This window comes from Heloderma suspectum, chromosome 1, assembly GCF_057233095.1.
Source record: "Heloderma suspectum isolate Gila_16-S chromosome 1, 16-S_ref, whole genome shotgun sequence".
In the NCBI taxonomy this organism is placed as follows: domain Eukaryota; kingdom Metazoa; phylum Chordata; class Lepidosauria; order Squamata; family Helodermatidae; genus Heloderma; species Heloderma suspectum.
Window position 1 is genome coordinate 206,228,724 of NC_139458.1, and position 22,907 is coordinate 206,251,630.

Sequence of the window (22,907 nt, forward strand, 5' to 3'; positions counted from 1 at the left end):
CATGCGTGTGGACGTACTACATACACCAAAACAGCCAGGACAAATAAAAAGGTTTTCGTTTGGCACCAAAACAAAAACAGGGATGGTACAAGATGAACCTCCCTGGGAAGTAAACGCCAGAGGCAAAAGTGCCACAACAGAGAAAGTGCAGTCACTGGTCACCACCCTTACTTCAGAAGGTGGAGGGGCGTGGAGCAGGGCTTCAAAAACTGATGGTAGTACCCATGTGGGAAAAGGTGGTTGCAAGCTGTTTAGGACTTTATAGATCAAAAACAGGAGTTTTAATTGTGCTCAGAAAGAATAGAAAGCCAGTGTAAAGCATCTGCAAACTGGTGAAGATTATAGTCCATAAATCCAGGCCCAGTTAATTAATGTATTGCTGTATTTTGCACTAACAGTAGTTAGGCACCCCACATACAACACATTGAAGTAATCTAAATAAGATGTGACCAGTGCATAGATACCTATGGCCAGGCTATCAGCCTAAGGTGATTAAAGTTGCTTTGTGTCACAGATTATATCCGATGGTGTCATTCCACTGATGGAAGCAGCTCCATCAGCAAAACTGGGAGGAGGGCGATTTCCCTTCCCCACTGCAACCCCCCATACACTCTTAAAACCTGCTATGGGGGCTGGGAAACACTCAGGAACATATTTTTGGGCAGCACAGAAGGCTGCAGGGGAGAGGAGAAAAGGAGAATGTTCCATCACACTAGTGGACACCCACTAGCGCAATGTTGGATTTAACTCACAGAGGCCACATCTAATAGTACCACTAAACTGCAGACCTGATCTTTCAGGGGGAGTGCATCCAAAGTAGGTTGAAGGCCATCCCCAGTTGAGATGAACCACCAACCCACAACACCTCCATCATGTCCGTGATAAGCTTCCGTTTATTGGACTCCATCCAATCCAATATCAATTACAGTGTGACACAGTTAAACTAATTATTTTTTGTACATTCAGTAGTTTGGTACTACGCTTCTTGTGTCACTCCTTTAAGAACTGTCAGAGGAACTGCACTAGGGGCAGCAAATTACAAGACCGGATTAGACCATTATTTATCACTAAACCGTAGCATGTTTGCATGGATGTATACTAGCAATTTTCCCACTGCCAAATGAAGGAGCTCAGTGCAAAACCTTGCACAAGCAGCTCTCCCAGGTTATTACTATTTGTGTTTTGAATCTTGCATATTCTAAATCCAGTGAAGCTATAGGACAGAATTGTACATCATCCTACTGAAAGTCTTAGCACAGAAGCACTTAGAAGTGAGTTTTGAAAGATCTGTAAATGTCACAAACAGGAGCAGTTTTAATAGTATGAAGATTGCTTCCTCTTACCAAATAGATTTATAAAATATCTGTAGACCTGCACAAAAATATTAACTCTTACCAGTTCCCAGCAAACAACTACCTACCTACAGCCGCTACATGCCCCTTTTCAGCAGCCATCGTAAGTGGTGTTTTCCCTGAATTATCTGCAGCATTTACTTGTGCGCTGTGGCTTAAGAGAAGCTGCAAGCATTCCACATGATCAGCAAAGGCTGCTGCATGAAGTGGTGTTCTAAGAAGAAACACAGCACAATTAGAGCTTTTTGAAGAATAAACCTGTTTAATTATTTATTGCTAGTTTTCTTTCTTTGTATTCCACTTCTCAGTCCAAGACGCTCAAGGTGTCTAACAAAATTTCAAAACAATAAACACAATACAATGATTTAAAAAATAATTTAAAAATTTAGCACAAAATAAAAGCTATAAATAATAAAAACAGACTCAACAGCAATAAAATCAGATTGCATCAAATCCTAGAGATGATACATAGCTATTTAACCGTTGCCTAAAAGCAGTGAGGGTGGATGCCTAACAAACCCAAATGGGTAGAGAGTTCCAAAAGTGAGGAACCACAACTTCATATTGCCAGTCACCTCACCTCAGAAGATGGGGGCCCTATTAGTAAGATCTCTTAGAATGATTGGGCAGGCTGATGCGGAAGTATTCCTCAGACTTCTCATTTAATCTACTTGAACATAAATTTGTCACAGGGAAGTCTTTAGAAGCAGTTGAATTGAAAACATAAAATAAATAAGTATCAGATAATAAACTGTAGAGACAGGCAACAATGGATTCACTTAAAAAGATAATGAGATGTTGTGAACAATTTGGATCTTGCCTCCTTGTTAACATTCCATACTAGCTAGGGTCATGGCTCCGAGCATTTCAACAGTGGCACTATCCCTGCAAAATATTATGAAGTTTAAAGCAGTTTAGTTAATTTTTGATAAGAGACCCACGATTTTAAGTTGTGAGGCATCTGTGTGTGGCAACTTGTACAACAAAAGTTTGTAAAAGCTGAGGTTATTTACTAGGCCCTAGTAACTAAGGCTTTATTTGCTAGTATATTGTAAAAAAAATAGTAAGGCTTTTGATATTAGGTAGGCCCTGTTTGGGGACAGGAGAAGGAGGAAGGCTACACATAACATGTTACATAACAGGTAACATGTGTCGCTGCAATTTTCACTCCTGCAACAAGCCCAGTGTCCTCCTGCAAGAAGCCCAATGGCCTCCTTCCTTTGCTATGTAAGAGACAGAGTTATATACCAACAATTCCAACATTGATTCAGTCATCAATCTTGCCTCCCGCCTCCCCAGTTTCAATCTCTTCTGTCTGCTCCTGCAGCTACATGGTTAGCTTTCTGGAGTAGGAGCTTGGGTTGTAGTCTTGCTCTCTCTCCCCTTTCCATCATAAATTACTATTACTGACAGGGCAACCCAAAAGCCAGGCTTAATCTTGCAGATTCGCATCTATTATTTGTGGTAAGAAAAATGTTGGAAGAAGCAGTGGGAAGAACCTGGGAGGTTTACAAATGGAAGATGACATCTCTGGACACCTGCCCCCGCTCCCTGGCTGCCCCCTAAACGTCCTTGAATGAGACTGAGTGACTGCATGATAAATGCCTCACCTGAAACCACCCACCATGTCATCCAAACCTTTCTCTCAGGAAACTTGTAGCTTATAGGTTCTATGTGAAAGCCTCCTGACTTGTTGGGCTAAAGAAGCCTCTGTTGAGGAAGACATCCTGGGCTGTTCCTGGCAGCCTGCCTGTACATTGTGTGTCAGAAGGGATATGGAGTGGATTAAGTGACATCATCTCTGCATTCTTGCCATCACAGAATACTGAGTGGTGCCTTTGATGGATGGCTAACATAGGGGCATAATCAATGAGCAATATTTTGATTGGTAAGTGGCAGCAAAATTGCCAGAAACTCTGTGGGAGCACTGGCCATTGTTGCTATGCAGTATATTTTTTCCTATTCGTTTTACGTGTTATAATTGTGCTTTTGATTTTGCTGCTGGGAAGCACGGTATCTCAACTACATTATGCTGGCATAAGCCTTGGCACAGCAGCAGCTGTCGCTGCTGAAGCACAGGATTGCAGTGTTTGTCACGTATTACTAGGAACAACAGTCCTCAGCCTTGGATAAACTAACTAAAGAAAAAGTAGTGAAGATTTCTTCATCATGGAAGTAAACATTTGGTTCTAATTGTGTTCAGCTGAGAAATCCATAAGCCCATCTTTTTAAGAGGTTAATGGATTCCATATTTCACACCCATCAGGTTGTATCCAATTAGTGACCCTCTGCTGACGGAAGCATCCAGCACATGGTAGCATCAGTGGAATGAGGAGGCCATTTCCAGGGATTCCCCCTGCAGTCCCCTGCAGCTCTCATTCGCTCTGGAGAGTTGGAGGACCTTTTGTTGGTGTGGGGAACTTCGCGGGGAGGGGGAATCAGCAAAAATTGCCTCCCCACAATCCACTGAAGGAAGCCTCTGCTGGAAAAAAGGGTCTTCCATCACTGGAGAGGCACCAGTTGGATATAACCCTTAACTTGCTCAGTGTTAACAAAAACTCTCTTTATCCAAGCAATTCTTACCTTCCCTTGTCATCTTTACAATTGACAATGCCAGCACCAATGGTCCCAATGAGTAGTGACGCACAATTTTCGTGATCATTGATTCTGTTAAGAAAAAGAAGTGTACACACTGAAATTATCCTTCTAATTCTTCCTTTAATAAACATAATTTATTCCATTTATTTTGTAACATATTTAAGCATCCTGTCCCCATGGTTTGTACTTCTGACTCAACAAGCCTTTGCCATAGTACCTAGGGCCAGATCTTTGGCAGCTTGGATTAATAGATTGCTCTCTCCATAGCATGGATTGCAATATACAAACACATAAGCCGTCCAAAACACAGACTAAACTGGTTTACACATGCATATATACCACTTGATTACTTACATGTGTGTACAGTAAAACATGTGTAGAAGGGAGAATTGGGTTGGGCCTGCTGATGCGTACAAACTGTGCCTTACAGGCATACAAGTTATGATGAATGCATATAGGCAGCAAGGGAGTGATCAGTAACACAATCCCACTTCCCTTTCTGTATTCAGGTGTGGGCAACTTGTGGCCCTGTGGATATTTTGGTCTACAACTCCCATCATGCCTCACTATTAGCCAAGCTGGCTAAGGCTGGTGGGAGCTGTAGGCCAAAACACCTGGAGGGCCACTAGTTGCCCACCCCTGCTCTACGCACATTCACTTCACACACATGTAACATGTACAGTCTTTGCAACTGAAATGTGTGAACTGACACCATTGAAAGGCATTCATTTCACATGCAAGGTGATAATCTTCTATCTGTGGGGACTGATCTGTAGTGTCCCTACTGAACTTTACATTTGCAGTGTGGGAAGCTGTTGCAGGGCAGCACTGTCACTGTTTATTCCTAAGTGTCTCAATGAAACTAGTGAAGTTATTCCAAGCAACGCTTATGAAGTGGAGTCCTGTCACTAGTTGTGCATGGGTAAATTCCACTGACTTCAATGGAGTTTCATGCATGACCACTTAGGTAGGGGACTGCAGTCATGGCATGTATCACTTTTCTGGACCCATTTCTGCTTGATACTTCAACTTCTCAAGTGATGGCTTCTGGTTCTACTTATTCAAAAAAGAGGCAATTTGGGGCAGTGCTCAGGGCAATATTATCCAACACACGCCAGGTAAAAATAAATTGCCAGTTTAGAAAATGGCTTTTTATTGTTTCTTTTGAAAAGATCTGAGCACAATTTGAAATCAAGGAACAGAGCATGTAATAGAAAAGCTGACAATCAAAAATACAAAAATTATGGTGGTGTGTTCTCACCTAAGAACATTACAATCATTTCTAGGATAATATATTTTTTGAGGTGACAGAACGAAGTGTTCATAACACAATAATTTGACAACTGGGGGAATTAGGCAGGGCTGTGACATTCTGGAATCCATATTTCTTTTGTCCTTGTTGTGACTAAAACCACATTTCTGAATTTGCCCTAACTGCATTTAACATTTTGCATGCAATTATTAAGTGAACATATTATGTGAAAAGTATTCATTCCTACTATTTGGTAAGGAGGCATTTTAACACCAAATGGTTATGTGCATTGTTGGGTCTGAAGTGATCTGAGAATGCCATGGCTTCCAGAGCTTTACTACTCTCATACCATACAGCTTAAGCCACAGGAAAGGAGATGTGATACTGCCATTTCTACTTACACAGCACAGTGCAACGGGGAGAAAGGGTTCCCATTAAAGTTGCGGAAAGGTTTCTGTTCCAACAGTACCTCTATACAGCTTTCACTGCCTGTAAGAGATCAGATGATTTCATATAACAAAAAGCGAGACAGTTCTCTGGAGTATTTATAACTGAAATGGACTGAATCTGTAATGCAGATTAGCACCTGAACATATGAAGCTGCCTCATACAGAGCCAACCCAGTGGTCCATCTAGGTCAGTAATGCTCACTCTGACTCACAGAAGGATCTGAGAGACAAGAGGACTTTCCTCATCTAGTTTCCAGAGATCATTCAGGGGTGAGCAACTTGTGGGCCTACAATTCCCATCAGTCCTAGCCAGCATAGCCAATGGTGAGGGACCATGGAAGTTGTAGGCCAAAAAATCTGAAGGGCCATAAGTTGCCCACCCCTGCCCTAGAGTCTAGACTAATGAACCCCACAGAGTGAGTGCCACACCCAATGAAGGCCCTCTCCATACCTTCCCATTCCTTGCCAGATATGGGGATATAAGACATGCTGCATAGATGCCATTTAGGATTTTTTAACAAGGCCCAAACATCTAGCGAACCACAAATTGTCCACCCTTGCTTTAACTGAAGATGCCAGGAACTGAACCTCGGAACTTCTGCATGCAAACTTGTGCCCTGACACTGAGCTACAGCACTCTCCATTATTTATTATTTATTTTCTGCATTTCTAGATCACCTTTCAGCCATGAACAGCTCCCAAGGCAGTTCAAAATAAAAACAAATTAAAGCCATTCAAATCTAAAAACCTAAAGGAAGCTGGGCAGGTCGCTACCAGAGAGAGGGCCTTCTCAGTCCGCTTACAGAACACCCTCCCCAAAGACATTAGCCTGGGGCCAAGGTTTTGGCACCAGTCAAAGACCTTTCTTTTCTCCCATGCATTTTAGAGACCTAGTTCTAGATTTTTATGGCCGTTTTATCAATTTGTGTATGGTTTGTTGTTCTGCTTTGTATTGTATTGTATCATATTCTTTTAAATATTTATATTGTATTTTACATTTTTAACTGTTTGTATGGTATTTTAATCTTTTAACTGTTTGTAATCTGCCTAGAGAACATTGCTTATTGGGACTATTAAAAATATAACAAATAAATAAAGTATTTCCCCCTTTTTCAACTTTTAAATGCCATGTAAAGTCTAATTTCCCCTGTTCCTGGAGTTCATTCACGCTTACCCTCCCATATCTGCTTGCCTGATTGCACTATTGAGAGTTTAGATGAGCTTGCCATTAATGTTTTTATAAATCCTGTAATCTCGCACCCAGACCTCCACACAAGCCCTAACACATGATGCCAAGTATGAGCTTGGCACAAAAGATTACCATTATAAGAAGCCCAGTGCAATGGTGTGTAGCTTTGATTATCTTTAAAACTGTAGTCCTCTTCTGAAAGCGCCAACTGCATCAATTCACTCAGCCATGTGGCATGACCACGAGCTGCAGCATAATGTAGAGGTGTCCTGCCTCTGGCATCCTTACACAAAATCAATACTTCTTGTTCCAACAACATTTGAACACATTCCTCGTGTCCTGTCATAATCTAGAAACACACACACAAATTAAAATAATTATAAAGGAAAGATTCATTATAGTAAAACAGTGTTAATGCAAGAGATGTGGGTTGTTTTTGGAGCTGGGTGCCCTACATCAGCCTCCCCCAACCTGGTGCCCTCCAGATGTGTTGGCCTACAACTTCCAGCATCGCCCAGCCAGCCATGCTGTAGGCCAACACATCTGGAGGACACTAGGTTGAAGGAGGCTGCCCTATACACTGGGAAGTCAATAAGAAACCATTCACTTCTTTTTATGCCTCCCATGTGTAGAAATAGAGCTATTGACTTTTAAGGATATGGTCTGACTTCTCCGAGGGCTCAGTGCAAGGGAAACCATTATGATTCTACTTCTGAAAATCGATGTCCCTGGCTTCTTTAAAGTGCTATTTATAAGAATATACCCATACATGGATACACTAATTATGCAGCCACTGAAGCTACCACTTCACTGACCTGAACAAATGAATTTGTTCACATCAGCTATGACATATTAACTCACCACAGATCATTGTGCTTACCATATCAGGCAGATGTGACAATGTGAAAGAGGATAAAGATTCAAAGCTGTGGGGTGATCCGTTACATAGAAAAACATTTTTAAAATTTGTTGAATGGTGAGACATTGTAGAGAAAGAGAGTGAAGCATTTTGAAAGTGTTACATGTGCAGATATGTGCTCATCCTTTCATACTGAATATACATTTTTAAAATGTTAAAACTTTCTGAAACTTGTCCTGGCACGGTGGTGTGTGTATGTATGTGTTATTCATCATGGACACTTTCAAATGAGCACCCACAAGTAACACACCTAAATGCCTGTGTCGCGATGGTGCATCTGGCACTGCTGGGAGTTCTTTCAGCTTTTCTAAGATACTGCTTGAAGTGTAAGACTCAAAAACAGTTGGCTGGCCTTGATAGTCAACCAAAAACATTTGGCTGCCAGAATCCTCGTCTTGTCTGAAGGTGTGAGGGTCTTGTCCCTGACCCAAAACGCAGCTCAAAGTCAACAGTACCTCCTCCCTGTTTCATTCTCTATCTCCAACCTTGGAGCTCAGGATGGGGAATCATTCCTGGAATTATGCTGCATTTCTGCCCACCCCCACCCCCCGCCAGCTCCTTCAATATGCAGTGCAACTATAGGGATGATCCAAATTCCTCCCCAGCTCCAAAGTTGGAAGAAAGCTTGTTTTGGCTCTGTGCTTCCAAGACAATGCATATGCTCTGGAATCATAATACCAAAGCAGCATGCTCCACCCCTCCTCTCCAGTGTGTATTGTTACATGTACTGCAAAGCTTTTGTTACACTTCCTTCTTCCCACCAGTTACAAATTTTAATGCTTTTAAATGTAAGCAATTTTTTTAAAAAAAAACTTTGCAGTGTAAATACACACATTGGTTTATTTTAAAAAGGAAGGGGAGGAAATGCAGTATCATTCCACTACATATATGACATTTCCCCTTGTGGCTTTCTGGATCATAGTCATTCTCTTTTAAATAATTACTTATTTTTTATTAGGACGTAAGAACTGCTTTGCTGGATTGGACCAAGAGGCAGGCAGTAGAGCAGATTCCAACAGTGACCAGCCAGCAGCTTCTATGGGCTCATTGCTTTTGCTGAGAACCTGGCATTCAGAGAAGACTAATTTTTATGCTGCTCTTTTATATTTTAAAATCAAAGTTGGTTTCAGCAGTCTATTTATTATTAGGCACATTTCAGACCGGAAATACAACAGGCATATAGCAGAAATACAGGATAAAGTGTTCTAAAGCAGTTACCCCTCGATGTAAAGCAGTGCATCCCAAGGTATCAGCTGTATCCACAGATGCTTCTTTTTCAAGTAACAAAGAAACAGCATCTATATGGCCATAAGCCACTGCTAGCATCAATGGAGTTCTAAAAAATGAGGGACAAGCATAATGTTAACCTTATATTCCAGTTCTGTGCTTTTTGATCAACATTTTATCCAAAATAATCTGCCATATTCTCAAGCCATTTTTCAATGATTTCCAGCATTACTGCTTTGGCCAACTTTGGAAAGATCATGTTCTTTTTGAGGTGGCTCTTAAAGTGATGTTTACTTTCAAAGTCAGAAGGCGATACCTTCTATACATACTGTTAATTTGTGTGCATTTCCAAATAAACGATAAAGAATGCACAGTACAATTTTCAGTCTTAAGCTGCTTCCAAACCATAATATAAGAAACAGAAGAAACTATTTTGAAGAATCTATTGCATTATTATGATTCCAGTTCCTGGTTACTAACTACTTTGAGCCACAGCTGCTGCATCCAGCTGCTATTTCTCCCCTCTGCACTCAACTTCCCTTCAACACTACATGTAACTGAGCTGATAGTACCAATCTTCTATTTGGAAAGGCATGGGAGGAAAACCTCAGGTGCATCTGAGAATGTGCAACTCATTGCTGCACAAAAGCATCTAAGAATCAGGACAACAGAGCCCCATATTAATGTTTTTTTAAAAATTAAAATACGTCTAGGCTGGCTTTCAGAGCAGATACTAGTGCTTAAAGCAGGGGTGTGGAATATGTAGCCCTCTAGATGTTGTTGGACTACAACTCCTATCATCATTTACCCTTGGTGGGGCTGATGGGAGTTGCAGTCCAAAAAAATCTAGAAGGCCATATATTCCCCAACCCCAGCTTAAAAGGTTCACAATGTCACTCGTGTCACACAAATAAAGCAAAACAAAGTAAACTTACTGTCCTTTGGCATCTGTTACGTCAGGGTTATCTGCTACTTCTAATAAAAGTCGTAAACATGGGGTATGTCCATTGATGACTACAAAGGAAAAAAATGTTTTAGCAGTCCACAAATAACTGACATGTAGATGTGCTTGCACTTTTACATCTATTTATGTACAGCTGCCTCAAATTCTAAGGGGATTTCTACACCAGCCTAAAATCCCACATTTGAAATGGGGCTTTCCACTTCCATTTTAAATGCAGGATTGCAACTGATTCCCTTTACATGCGCTTCCTTCTCTGTAGATGGCCATTCCTATAGCGTTATGTTTCCGTGAAGAGGCATTACACACCCTCCAGGTTCAGTGATACTCACTCCTGGGTTCCTGCCCCTTTCCTTCCCCTTGCACATGGATGGGGACTGACACACGGGCAGTCCCCCGACCGATCTCCTCGGGCCCCGCCTCCCTCTTCCATGCTTTTGGCCAGTCCCTGCTACTCCGCTGCTCTGCCACTCTGCTGCTCTGTTTTGAACGGGCAGGCTGAAAATGGCGAGGAGCCAAAATGGCATAGGAATGGGAAGGCTGAACGCCCATCAGACCTTTGTCACCACCTTCAACATCATGACCACACCCCCAACAACTACACATGCCCCCAACAACCACACTTCATTCATGCTAGGGGAGAAATACACGGGGAGAACATGGTGCTCCATTTGCGCATATTTGGAAAAATACCAATTTTTTTCTGTTTGAGGAAAACACGGGATAGGTGGGAGGAAATAGTGAAATAATGACTGGACAACGACAACGTCATGTAATGGACCCGCACGGTTCAGTGAGTGAGCAACCATGAATGCGCAATAAACTTGAGGTGTAGAGATCTCCTAGCTATTCTTTCTTGAGTGTGTCTAATAGGAAAGATGTATATAAGGAAGAAAGAGATGCTCTCTAATTTACAAATTCAGTATATGGATTCATATCGTGTGGGAGGCTTCTAGATAACAGGAATCACATAACCAAAAAATCAGCTGCTATAAGAAAAAGAGTTAAAATGTACACGGGTGCACACACTTAACAAAAACCAAATAAATTTGGAGCAATCAAATCAGACACTATCTGTAGGCCAGTTCACACATAATTGTACATCGCTTGATGACTTGCAATGGAACATGTAAACCGCCACCACTGAAAAGCACTGCATTTGAACTGACATGTACAAAGCGCTTGGGATCAAGAAATAAATAGCTGAAAGAAGCTGAATTTCTGTGACATTTGGTGATACCAAAGCTTGCTATACAAAAAAACCAAAACCAAAACCATTGTAGCACCTTTTAAAAAGTGGCAAGTCTAACACAGCATGATCCGAGTAGGCAATGAGGTCATGAGCTCCTCCTGTATACCCAAATCCCATCTAATACACCCAGACCTGGCTGGGCTGTTATTAACAGATAGTGTACACATTTTATTCTGCCAACAGAGGTCTCTGTCATACCAGGCTCAGGTAGTACAACTTGTCAATACAAACGATTGTGCTTGTTCTGTTTGTTTGGTACTGTGCAGACACATATACTGGAAAAACAGCAGCATATATCAAATGCTACACCAATGCATAAGAAGAATTAAAATGTTTGTAATCAATTGCAGGTGAGTTAGTGTGAGTACAGAATGGATGGCTTCAGAGAAGTCTGAGAGTCTCCGTGATGGTAAGCTGGAAACTGGTAATAGCCTTAAAGGCTAAGATTTGCTGTAGATATCTAATTAAGATTTCTGGCACTGGGAATAAAGTGGGTGACAATCTATTCTATTTCATTCTTACTTGAGGGTTTCCCAACATTTTAGCAAGAAAAAGGTTTATGTACATTTTGAGTATAGTCTAGGTCTGCCCATTAGTGAGAAATGAGGGAAAAGACTTATGCAAAGAAAGTGAAAATTAAGTGGGGTTTGAAGGGGAGTGAGAGATGGAGAGCTTTACCTTTAGATTTCCTTGTGCCAGCTCATTAATGGAGTACTTAAGCAGAACATTAATTTTCCACAAAGGCTACAACTCATTTCTCTCTCCAACTGTTGAAAGCTGTGACCACAACCCAATGGAGTGACATGAGCATATGGGTGAGAACTATGTACACATCCAGAGCTCGAAGTTTCTGCTGCAGCTATTTCCCACTGCCAAAGAAGCAAGACGCTCTGCAGGTTAAAAAGTGACTTGTCTCTTCGACAGAGACAAGTTCTTCTGCATGAGTTCTTCCTTGCATGCAATGCACTATGTCAAAATAACAGCATCTCACTTACCTGAGGCATGAAGGGGGGTACGCTGGGTGATATTATCTTTGACTATGATGGAAGCACCCTGGTTGATGAGAGCTTCAACACATTCAGTGTGTCCTTTAAACGCAGCCAAGTCTAGGGCAGTACGTCCTTTTTCATCCTTAATATCCAGATCTACCGGAGACTGAAGAAGCACCTCCAAGGCTTGATGATGACCATTATAGGCCTAGAGGTAAAAATTGGATACTTAAAACCAAAGCACTCCAGCAGCCATTTAAGTGTGAATGCTATTATGGTTACAACTGATCACAGCGAAGAATGTTTATGTTTACTACATCAGAGTAAATTGTAGTTCTCAGTGTTTTTCTCCAATCTGACATTGTTATAGAACAGAATGAGAAACTGCTACAGTAAAATCACCTTGTAGTGACTTTAGCCCATTAAACAAAGAAGTGAAAATTGGGTCATCGTGATTTTTGAAAATAAGGTAAGCCACAAATGCCTCCAATAGAAGAAAATAATTTGGGTACAATAAATGGGGAAATGTTTCATATTCTAGGATTCTTTGAGCATTCATGAAGTTCATTCACCATTCAAAGTGATTAACAGTTTTTGAATCTTTAACAGCACAATTGTATGCATGTCTACTCCAAAGTAAGTTCCACTATGTTCAGTTGAGCTTACTCCCTAATAAATATGTTTAGGATAGCCCTAAGAGGAGCTATTTCGGTATATGTTGTCACAGCTGAGCTTAGGCAGTTTTGGCTGGACACAGTTTAACATTATAATTTTTTCTGGTCCTCAGTTGAATGATAACATAATACTCAGAACTAAGTTACAGGTGTTGTGAAGATTTGGAAAATAACAGAATTCTTGGGTATTCACTATTCATTGTTTCAAGGATCACTTAGAAAGGGTTTCTAATTAAATGTTTATTGAACATGAATACAATTGCTGCACAAGCAAAGATAAAGATCTCTTGTGGACAACAAATCCTGCTGGGCGTTCTCTGCATACATCCAGCTTGGTCAAGTTGGCATTTTGGATTTGTCAGTTCAGTTGATGAAATATGACATTTTCACACTAAAGGGCCAAACATCAGCATCTCTATGTTGAATTCATACTGAAGCCTTATTTTCATCGTGGCTAACGAATTATAGTATTTCAAAAAATACAAAGGATTAAGAAGTGTAATTATTCCCTTGACGTACAACTTCCTATTAATGTTAAGGAGAAGAGAATATACTGGAAGGCATGTATTAAAATTCTTACTGAGTTTAATGTCCTAAGAGTGCAATCCTATGCATGTTTAGATGGAAAAAGTCCTACAATATGGCTTTTTTCCATCTAAACATGCATAGGATTGTGCCTTAAGTGTATGAAATAGATTCTTAAAGATTGTACGAGTTTCATGTTTATTGTATTTTCTATGGACCAGGATATTTATATTTACTTGATTTACATTCTTTTACCTCAAATGATTGATATGAACCAGATGAAAATGAAAACTAGCTACAATAATAGAACAAAGTATTCCAAATTTCCACAATGTTAAAAATTCCACCACCATCTCAGCTGAGACTTAATTTTTATTTTACAACTGAGTCAAAACAGGCTGCGACACCCTTCCCCTTTGTCGACATTTGACATATGTAGAAACACTACATAGTTTGGCAACTTGTACCCCCTGAACAGGGGAAGGAAGCACATCCCCACATTACCTACACAATGCAAGCACACATCCCTTTCTTCCCATGCTCAAAGGCTCAGAGCATACAACCAGAAGCTAGACATGTTTCCTTGTGCTAAGATAAAATGGCACTGAGAAGCCAAGGGACAAATCATCAAGGCTGCTTATAGCTACAGAAGAAGCAGAAAAAAGAAACAATGGGGAATGGGAATTCTGTATGTCACAAATCCCCCATTTTGTGCCTTTTATTCCCTATATTTTTTTCTCTTTTTAAATTTTTTTTAAAAATATACTTACATAAATTTGTATAAATCCCATAATATTAATAGTGAATTTATTCTCTGAGTGTGAATCCTGATGTAGCTAAAATGGCACCATCCACACACAAGAGGGAGCTATCAGCAGACTTGGAAAAAACCAAAGCTTTGCAGAAGTACAAAAAATAATTAGAAAAAAATACTAAGTGAATAGAACCAGAACAGCCTAATGAGGACTAAGTATGCTCAGTGGCCATGGAGTGCCGTCTGATTGTTGGAGGGGGAGAAAACAGGAAATCAGGGGGGACAGGGGATGGAATGGAGTATCCTAAAAGAGGGCATAGCTGGATAGAACCCTGATCAGGAGCACTCCACACTGCAACATTCTATTGCATGTTCCACTTGTAGATACCTAATATTGAGCCCCTAAATCCATTTTTCTTCTAAGATTATGGCTATTGCCAGTTGTTTCTATAAACTCTGAAATCAGGATTCCTTGGTTATTTGCACTTTAAAAATAATGCAAATTTAAAGAAGACAACTTAGGGTGGAGTTTCTCTAGAGAAAAGTCTTGCAGTGAAATCCTATGCTCGTTTACTAGGAAGTAAGTCCCATGGAGTTCAGTAGGACTTAGTCTCAAGTAAGTATGTACAGAATTGCAGCTTTAGGGAGCAATCCTATCAAGATCAACAGTCACCTCCAACCCCAGTGGCGACCGTCTATCCAGTGCAGGGCAGGAGGAGTGGTGAGGAGCCCTGCACTGGATAGACGGTCGCCACTGGGGTTGGAGGTGACTGTTGATCTTGATAGGATTGCTCCCTAAAGCTGCAATTCTGCACACACTTACTTGAGACTAAGTCCTACTGAACTCCATGGGACTTACTTCCTAGTAAACGAGCATAGGATTTCACTGCAAGACTTTTCTCTAGAGAAACTCCCCCAGCCCTGCTTTCATGGCTAGACAGCTGATTTCGGCTCTCTAGCCATGGGACCTTGGAGCGTGGGAAGTGGCGGCCAAACAACACATAGGATGTGTCGTACCGGATTTCTGACTTCCCTGCCCCGCCCCCAGGAACGCCCCGTTTTCACTGCTCTGCGCTGCTCTTACGAATGCAGGGCCGATCCACACTGCCTACGAGGCATTGCGGGAGGGAGTGGGGGTCGGCTCCCGGGAACCAATCTATCCTATGGCCATCTAGCTGCTGACTAGCGGCCATAGGATTGCACCCTTAATTAGATATCTGCCTATAATGTCTAAGACTGTAATCCTAAGCATACTTGCTAGAGAATAGGTCTCATTGAACACAGTAGGAATTACATCTGAGTAAAGATGTGTAGGATTCCACTGCAAGAGTAAGAGTTTCTAGCAGCAGTGGGAAGTGAATTACTCAGCTCACCAAAGCTGAGTAATTTTCCACTGAAAAAGGCTTTTATTAATGCAGATAGCCATCTCTCACATTTGTTTCGCCCACTAATACTGACACAGATCTCAGATGCCGTCAGATGGATGTCCTCAAATTAACTCTGAGGCCACAAAGTTGACTTGGAGTGAAATTTTCAAAATCAATAATCTGTATGTCCATGGAAAGTAGAGCCATATGGGACTCGTGGATCTGGTCTTGTAGCTACTAATGTAGTGTCTAAATCAGCCCAAAGCCTCAGCTCAAACAAATCTGGCCTGAAGTCCCTTTTCACGTTTCAAGGGAGGTCTTTGCTTGAGGAAGAGCCAGGGGTGATGCACTGGGCAGAATATTCAAATCTCAGCTCAGCCATGAAGCTTGTTAGGGAGACCTGGGCAACTTATTAGCTGCATCACAGGGAAACAAATGTGATAAATACATTTAGGTAAATTTTGCAGAAGAAAACGGAAGGCTGCATGGTTATTTGATTTAGACAGCAATACTAAAATCATGTACTTACAGCTAAGTGCAAAGGGCTTTTTGTAGCTGTTGAATCTGATTCCTCAAAAACATTGCTGGTTTTCTCCAGAAGCTACAACAAATAAAAGAAGCAATACTGTTTTGTACCTCCGGTGGAAGGATAATGCATATAAATGCAGATGAGCAACAGAACATGCATGATTTTTGGAAGTTAATATGTCAGAAAGAATATCTTAAAGGCAGATCTCACACATGCGCACTGAGTTAACAAAAACATTAAGGGTACAATCGTATGCGTGTTTAGACAGAAAGAAGTCCTATAACACCCAGCATTCCCCAACCAGTTATGCTGGCTTTGAAATCCTGGGAGTTGTAGGACTTTTTTCTGTCTGAACATGCATAGGATTGTGCCCTAAAGCTGTTAATTGGCTTAGCAATGCTAGTATGTTTGTGTTATCATGAATTACTGCTGTGGTGAATGGTCACTGTACTTCTCTTCTTCTCTCTATATATAAAAGGAAGTGTTTGTATGTCCTCGATGGACTCAAAAACCGTACATCTGATGGTTATAAAACTTTTAGGATTTGTTCTACCTCTATCTGGGATGATTTTAGGCATAGTGAAAATTTGATCCTCCATCATGAAACAAAATAGCGTCCAATCAATTTTTTTTTACTTATTGCTTCAATACCATTTGATTTCAATCAAACTTGGCATAATGATTCAGCGCTGCAGTGAGCAAATTTTAACCACACATTTTCACCATATGACTACCTATAATCATAAGACAGGATGTGTCTCTGTCCGTCTGTCTGTTTGTTATCGCTATAGCTCCAAGACCATGACAGCTAGACACCTGAAATGTGGCATGTATATTAGTGGGACCCTAGGAATGTGCACTTCAGGGATATTTTGTTTTTAAGATGCATTAATTTTAATTAATTTAAGTGTGTCCATGTGGTTGAGGCCTGCAGTTACATTTTCTGCCACTAGGGGCAGACTTCACTAACTAGCACATAGCTTGGAACTCCATACAATTTGAAGCCACAACAAATTAGTAGGTTGAGGGACACAGTTATACGCCTGACCCTCCCCCTGCTGCAGGGCAACCCCCCTCACACCCCTCCCTAAGGGGGCTATAGGGGTGCACCATGGCAGGAACTGTGCCTAGGGGTGTCAGTATGTAAATTTGCTTGAAGGCTTCAGTGTAAGGGCTATTCCCACCTGTGCGAAGCTGGGTCTGTTCCCTAGTTTTGAATATATCAAAGCTTTAAAGGAATTGTCATAGACTGTTCTTGCACTTTATTTCCATCTGAGCTCACTCTTTATATTTTTTATCTATATCCATGTGCATATATACACCTGTCAACTGAGGATAACACTTCATGCATTTGATGAAGTGCATTCCAACGTACAAAAGCTTATGCCATAAATAATGTGTTAGTTTTTAAGGTGCCACAACAATCTTTGCTGGTTTTCCTACCACTCTGGAAATGTTTACCTTTTTTGGTATCTCTCAGTAAAGTAAATGCTATTTTACCTATCTCCTGAATATAACAATGAATATAAGCAGTCAGCAGCCTTGTTCAGAAATGACCATGAATTTCATGCACATACACTAGCTCTTGCCTGAAGCACCAGGCAAGAACCTTGCCTACCTACCTACCTTGAAGTCCAGGTGCTTGCTGACAAAGTGATGACTACCCACCTCACGGTAATGCCACTTATTACAGTGACAAAATAACCCTAAGGGTTGTGTCCAATGGTGTCCCTCTGCTGACAGAAAGGAGGTCATTTTCATTGATTCCCCCTTCCCCTTTAACCCTCCCATGTTCCCCAAATCTGCTCCAGAGGGTTGGGGGATTCTTTGGAACAGCATGGGAAGTGGTACAGGGGGCTGCAAGGAGGAGGGGAATTGGTGAAAACTGTCTCCCTCCCCCACTCTGCTGACGGAAACCTCCTCTGGATCAATGAGCCTTGGATACAACAGCATACTTTTTATTATTTAAATCTCTTTCAAATGGGCACTACCTTTTCCAGTGCCTAAAAGGAAGAAATGTATGATGTTCTTAAATGTAATGTTATGTTTACTGCTGCATTTGTTTTACTGGGATTTATTGATTTTTTTAAACTGTGTTTATATTTACATCAGTTGAATAGTATAAGCTGCTTTATAATTTGGAAAATGGAGTACAAGTACCTAAATAAAATATAAAAATATAAAATAAAACTGAAACCACACAGACAACTGAATCTAGATACTCGTGATTTCCATGGCAGCTTTTCAGAATGAATATTCAGAGTTAATGGTGGTACTTTTCTAAAACAAACAAAATTAATATTATGATCATACATAAGATCATATGACTTTATGATTCTGGTTGTCAACATTTTGTCTGAGGATATTTTTCAGCCTTATCGCCATTTCTTGCAAGACTATGTAACACAGGACTACTGTTACGTTTCTCAGTGGAGTGCAAGTGTCCAGCTAGGATCTAAAAAAAAAGGACCATACACATACCACAGAGAAATATGCATGCAGCAGGAGCTTTGCTTACCACAATCACTACAACAGCTCTCATTACCAAAGAGGCCAGCCACTGCTCATTTTAAAAAGCAGCCTGTCTTTTTGCAGGAGCTGCAGGAAAAACTGGAAGTGCATTTCTGGACTTCTGTTCTGCACCCACATGCTTGTTATTCAACCCTAACCTTTAAAAGAAGTGGAAACAGCTGCTATATGCTTAAGAAGCCCAAATAAACAGCCATCTTTTAGAGTAGGCATGTAGTACAGGTTACATTAGGCAGTCATTCTGTTAACGCCAGTGATGCTGCACTAGTGGAAACTAGGTTTTAAACTATGCGCAACAGAGGAGTCCAACTGAAGTTATATTTGCACAAGCGGAGCGGAGCCAGAGGTTCTGCATTATGCTTGTGCAACCAGTTGGGCAAGCAGTTGCACATAACTCTTGTGCAACCCATTATGCAACAGAAACATTCAATGGAGCTGTCAGGAGTGCCCTAGCTGCCTCTTACAGTCTACTCCAATAGCTAACTCAAGACACAGACAAAAGGATTCTTTTCAAGGCTTCAACCCTATTACAACTTAATGACTCAGATGCTAATCACCAGTGACTAAGCAAGGAACAGCACTGGGGAAAGATAGCAGAGTAACCTATGCTCCAGGTTAGGCAGTTGGTCCCCATTTGAAGGAGAATCATGGGGAGACCCTGAACTTATGGGCTAGGGAGAGATCCTCCCTCTTTCCCTTGGGTCCTCGCGACGCGACTGTTGCTTGCGCGCCAAACGGGCGCTACGCCTCCTTTCCGCACCCTCTATCTGTTGCTCCCTGAGTCGGCATCGAGCGTCCAGCAAGCCCCCCTCCAGCACTCTCTCGCTGCCAGGGTCACTATCTATCCCAGGAATGCCGGCAGGAGGAATCTCTGCCAGCTGCTGTGCCTGTGAGGAATGAGCTGGCTCCTCTCCCACGGATTGCTGTTCCTCCTCAGAGTCAGAACTGCTCTGGGGTTCTATCGGCTCAGTTTCCACCCTGACAGGAGCTCCGCTAGTGCTATCTGAGTTTGCGGAATGACACCATTGAATACACCATTAGATACTGCCCTACGTTTTGATGTGGTGTGGTTCTGGCTCTCATTGCTTTACAGAAGGGATCCACAATCTTTTTGGCCCCATGCTGGATCAGGGGTCGGGAACACACACATGCATGCACATGTGCACACACATAAACACACACCAATGATCCTGATACAGGGCTTCTTCACACAGAGCTTTTATCCTGGTACTGAGATGGCTTTGTCACGGAAGTTTGCAGGCTCTTTAGATGACGCTGTTATCCTACAGAATGTCTCTCGCCATTTCCCCCAGCCTATCCCATGTTTTCCCCAAACACAAAAAAAGTTGTATTTTTTTCCAGCCCATGGAACAGGAGCTCCATGACCTCCCTGTGAAATTCTCCAATAGCAGAAGAAACCAGCTGTGGGCATTTGTTTTCAGTTGTTGGCGGGACAGTTAGGATGATGAAGGCATTGAGAATGGGCTGTGGGGCGTGTCACACTCGGGAGATCCTGAGCGGGATTGCATGGAAGGAGACCGAGCACATTTGACAGGTGCAAGGGCTTGTGCTCTCTCCCTTCCTTGCAAGGAGGGGAGGGTGCATGGTTTGAGAGCAACTCCTGCCTCCACTCAAGTCTTGCTGAGGAAGGAAAGATCTGCGCCCAACCCTCCCCCCGACCAGTGATTTTCCCCTTTGCTTCTCCCGACCCTCCTGCCAAACTGCACAAATCCTGGCCGCAGCACGCTGCCTGCTCAGCAACAACAGCACCAGATGGAGCCAAAGAAGTGCATTGCTCTCAATCCACGTGCCTGCCATGTAAATGCTTGAACGTGTTTCTGGATTGGAAGGAGAAGAGGGTAAAATGCCTCCCTGCAATGAAGGGAGACAGATCTGATCCCCCACCAAGCTCAGAATCAACATCCTCTGTTGATTCAGAGCACCCCATTAAGTTCAATGGGGCTTACTCCCAAGGAAGTGTGCTGAGGGTTGCAGACTTACAGCATGTCAGTCCCCATCCACCAGCAATGGGAGGGAAAGGGGCAGGAACCAAGGAGGAATTATAGCTACACCCCAAGCAGCATCACCACCCCCACGAGAAGGACAGAAACAAAAAATAACGCAACGGGGACAGCCATCTAAAGAGAACCACCCAGTCCTGCAATGATACTGGATGGGGAAAGAACCAGCATTGATGTGGAATTCTCCGCCCGTGTGATGGAGCCCACAGATTGCTCTTTCCTTGCTGCTAGCAGTGCAGGGGGGGGGAGCTATATGAGGATCTCTGGGAGAGGACTTGGAGAGTACAGGCAGAAGGAAAACTGGCCGGGGGCAGGGCACCCTTAGTGGGGTGCAGTAAAGGCCTTGAAGGGCTGCACAGTAATGCATTCCCTGCTTTACAGGCTATTTAGATTTGATTGCTAGCACCTTGCTAGTTCTCAAATGAATTTTCTTTTTCTTCATACATCAGGACTATACAAAGATAACTGGGCAAGATGTCTTGGGCAGAAGGCTGACTACCACTCTCAGAGATATCTTTTTAAACTGTGAGAGAAAGGCATATCATCATCTTCACTTGAAGGTAGGCGAGTCATGGAGGGAGCAATCCTATGTGGAGAGGCGGCTGCCTCCAAACTCAGAGGCGACCACCTATCCAATGCACGGCAGGAGGAGCGTGGAGGGAATAGTCTCCTCCGCACTCCAGCCACCCTGCATTCGCAGCTAGACGGCCAATTTTGGCCATCTAACCATGGGATGTTGGAGCGTGGGGTGGGTAGGCAGGACAACGCATAGGAAATGTCATACTGGCACTTCTGCACTCCCTGCCCCTCCCCACCCTGGGACCGCCCCCTTTTGTCCCGCTCTGCAGTGCTCTTATGAGCGTGGAGCCCAGGGATGATCTGTGCTGCCTACAGGGCAGTCAGGGAGGGGGTGAGGAGGCAGTTCTCTGGGATCCAGCCTCAGAGTGCAGGCTCCAAGGTTGGTTCCTGGAAACTGACCGATCTTATGGACATCTAGCTGCTGATTAGCGGCCATAGGATTGTGCCCTTAGTCTATTTTTGTAAACAAAACCTGGTGACAATATAACTCTCTAGTGGGCACATACATTCCAAAAATAAAACGGCTGCTAAGCCTGACCTCTTGTCATCTTAGCACGCTTTTTTCCAAAGAGACCTTCTAAAATGAAAAACTAATTTTTATCACTTCTAATTAATTTTATGTCAATTACTGAACGTAATACCCAGTCATCCAAAGATCAGCATGGAAACACTAGAAGTATTTTGTGAGCAAAGTACCTAGTGGACTTCACAATAAAACAAACAAACAAAAAAGAATTGAAAGTTGGTGTGTGTGTGTGTGTGTGTGTGTGGTGTATTTTGAAACAAAATACAGGATTTGGAGTGTTTTCAAAAGGACAGCTATTGATTTTTAATCTTAAAGCAGATTAACCTTTATTTGTAGCATTTTAATGAGCTTTACTATCCAGAACGCTGAATTCCTCTGCTGTAATGTCAAGGATCTGCACACATTTGATGGTAAAAATGGATAGCTCTCTAGGGGCTTCTTCACACGGCGCTTTTATCCTGCTATTGAGATTCCTCACCCACAGAAGTTTCCAGGCCCTTTAGAGGATGTCGTTAACCTCCAGGGCATTTCCCACACTAAATGACCTTTATTCCATTTTTAAACAGATTGGAGATAATCAGCTATCAAATTACCACACTTGTGTTCTGCTTGAGTTTCCTCCGTGAAAAGAGGAAAAGTGGCAAGAAGAAAAGTGAGATCAATGAAAGATAATGGAAGACTCAGATATGGGGAGAAGGACATGGAAGGGGCGGGGGGAAAAGGAAGCGTGTGTAAAGGGAGTCCATTGTGATCCTGCACATAAAATGGAAGCAGAGAAGCCCCCTTTTAAATGCGGGATTTTAGGCTGGCGTTGAGATGCTCTAGGCTTTCAGATGTACAGCCAGAAGATATGGATGACAAATTTATACAAAACAACGCTTAAAGAAATATTAGTAATGGTTTTCTAGTACCTTTTACCCAGCATAATTCTTCATACTAATTGAGGATAAATTACCACGGGGATTTTCTATAATGTTATATTGAGCCACAAGTATAGACACACTGGGGAAATGCTTATGTTGTGTTACTAATGTAAATATCTCTCAGGCTTCAAGTTTTGACAGCCTAAACTGGGCTCAACACTTGTTTATCTTTATTGCCACATTTGATAGAGCAGGAGGTGAAGGAATGTTGTGTAATTTTAGGAAATGCAGTTATTATTTAACTTTTCCAAAGGTGTCTGACTCTCAAATATAATCACACTATTTTAATTTA

The 22,907-nt window shown here is 42.0% G+C and overlaps 1 protein-coding gene across 6 annotated transcripts in view; it reads right to left on the minus strand.

Annotated features, from left to right (window-relative positions):
* ANKRD44 (ankyrin repeat domain 44) overlaps positions 1-22,907 on the minus strand; it is a 189,974-nt gene that overhangs the window by 15,441 nt on the left and 151,626 nt on the right. For all 6 annotated transcript variants that reach the window (XM_084816647.1, XM_084816619.1, XM_084816628.1 and 3 more), the window contains 8 exons: positions 16,038-16,109; positions 12,195-12,396; positions 9,922-10,000; positions 8,978-9,095; positions 6,973-7,189; positions 5,604-5,691; positions 3,936-4,019; positions 1,421-1,566 (listed from right to left, as the gene is read on the minus strand). In XM_084816647.1, the coding sequence (XP_084672773.1) occupies positions 1,421-1,566; positions 3,936-4,019; positions 5,604-5,691; positions 6,973-7,189; positions 8,978-9,095; positions 9,922-10,000; positions 12,195-12,396; positions 16,038-16,109 (1,006 nt within the window). The remainder of the gene's footprint in view (positions 1-1,420; positions 1,567-3,935; positions 4,020-5,603; positions 5,692-6,972; positions 7,190-8,977; positions 9,096-9,921; positions 10,001-12,194; positions 12,397-16,037; positions 16,110-22,907) is intronic.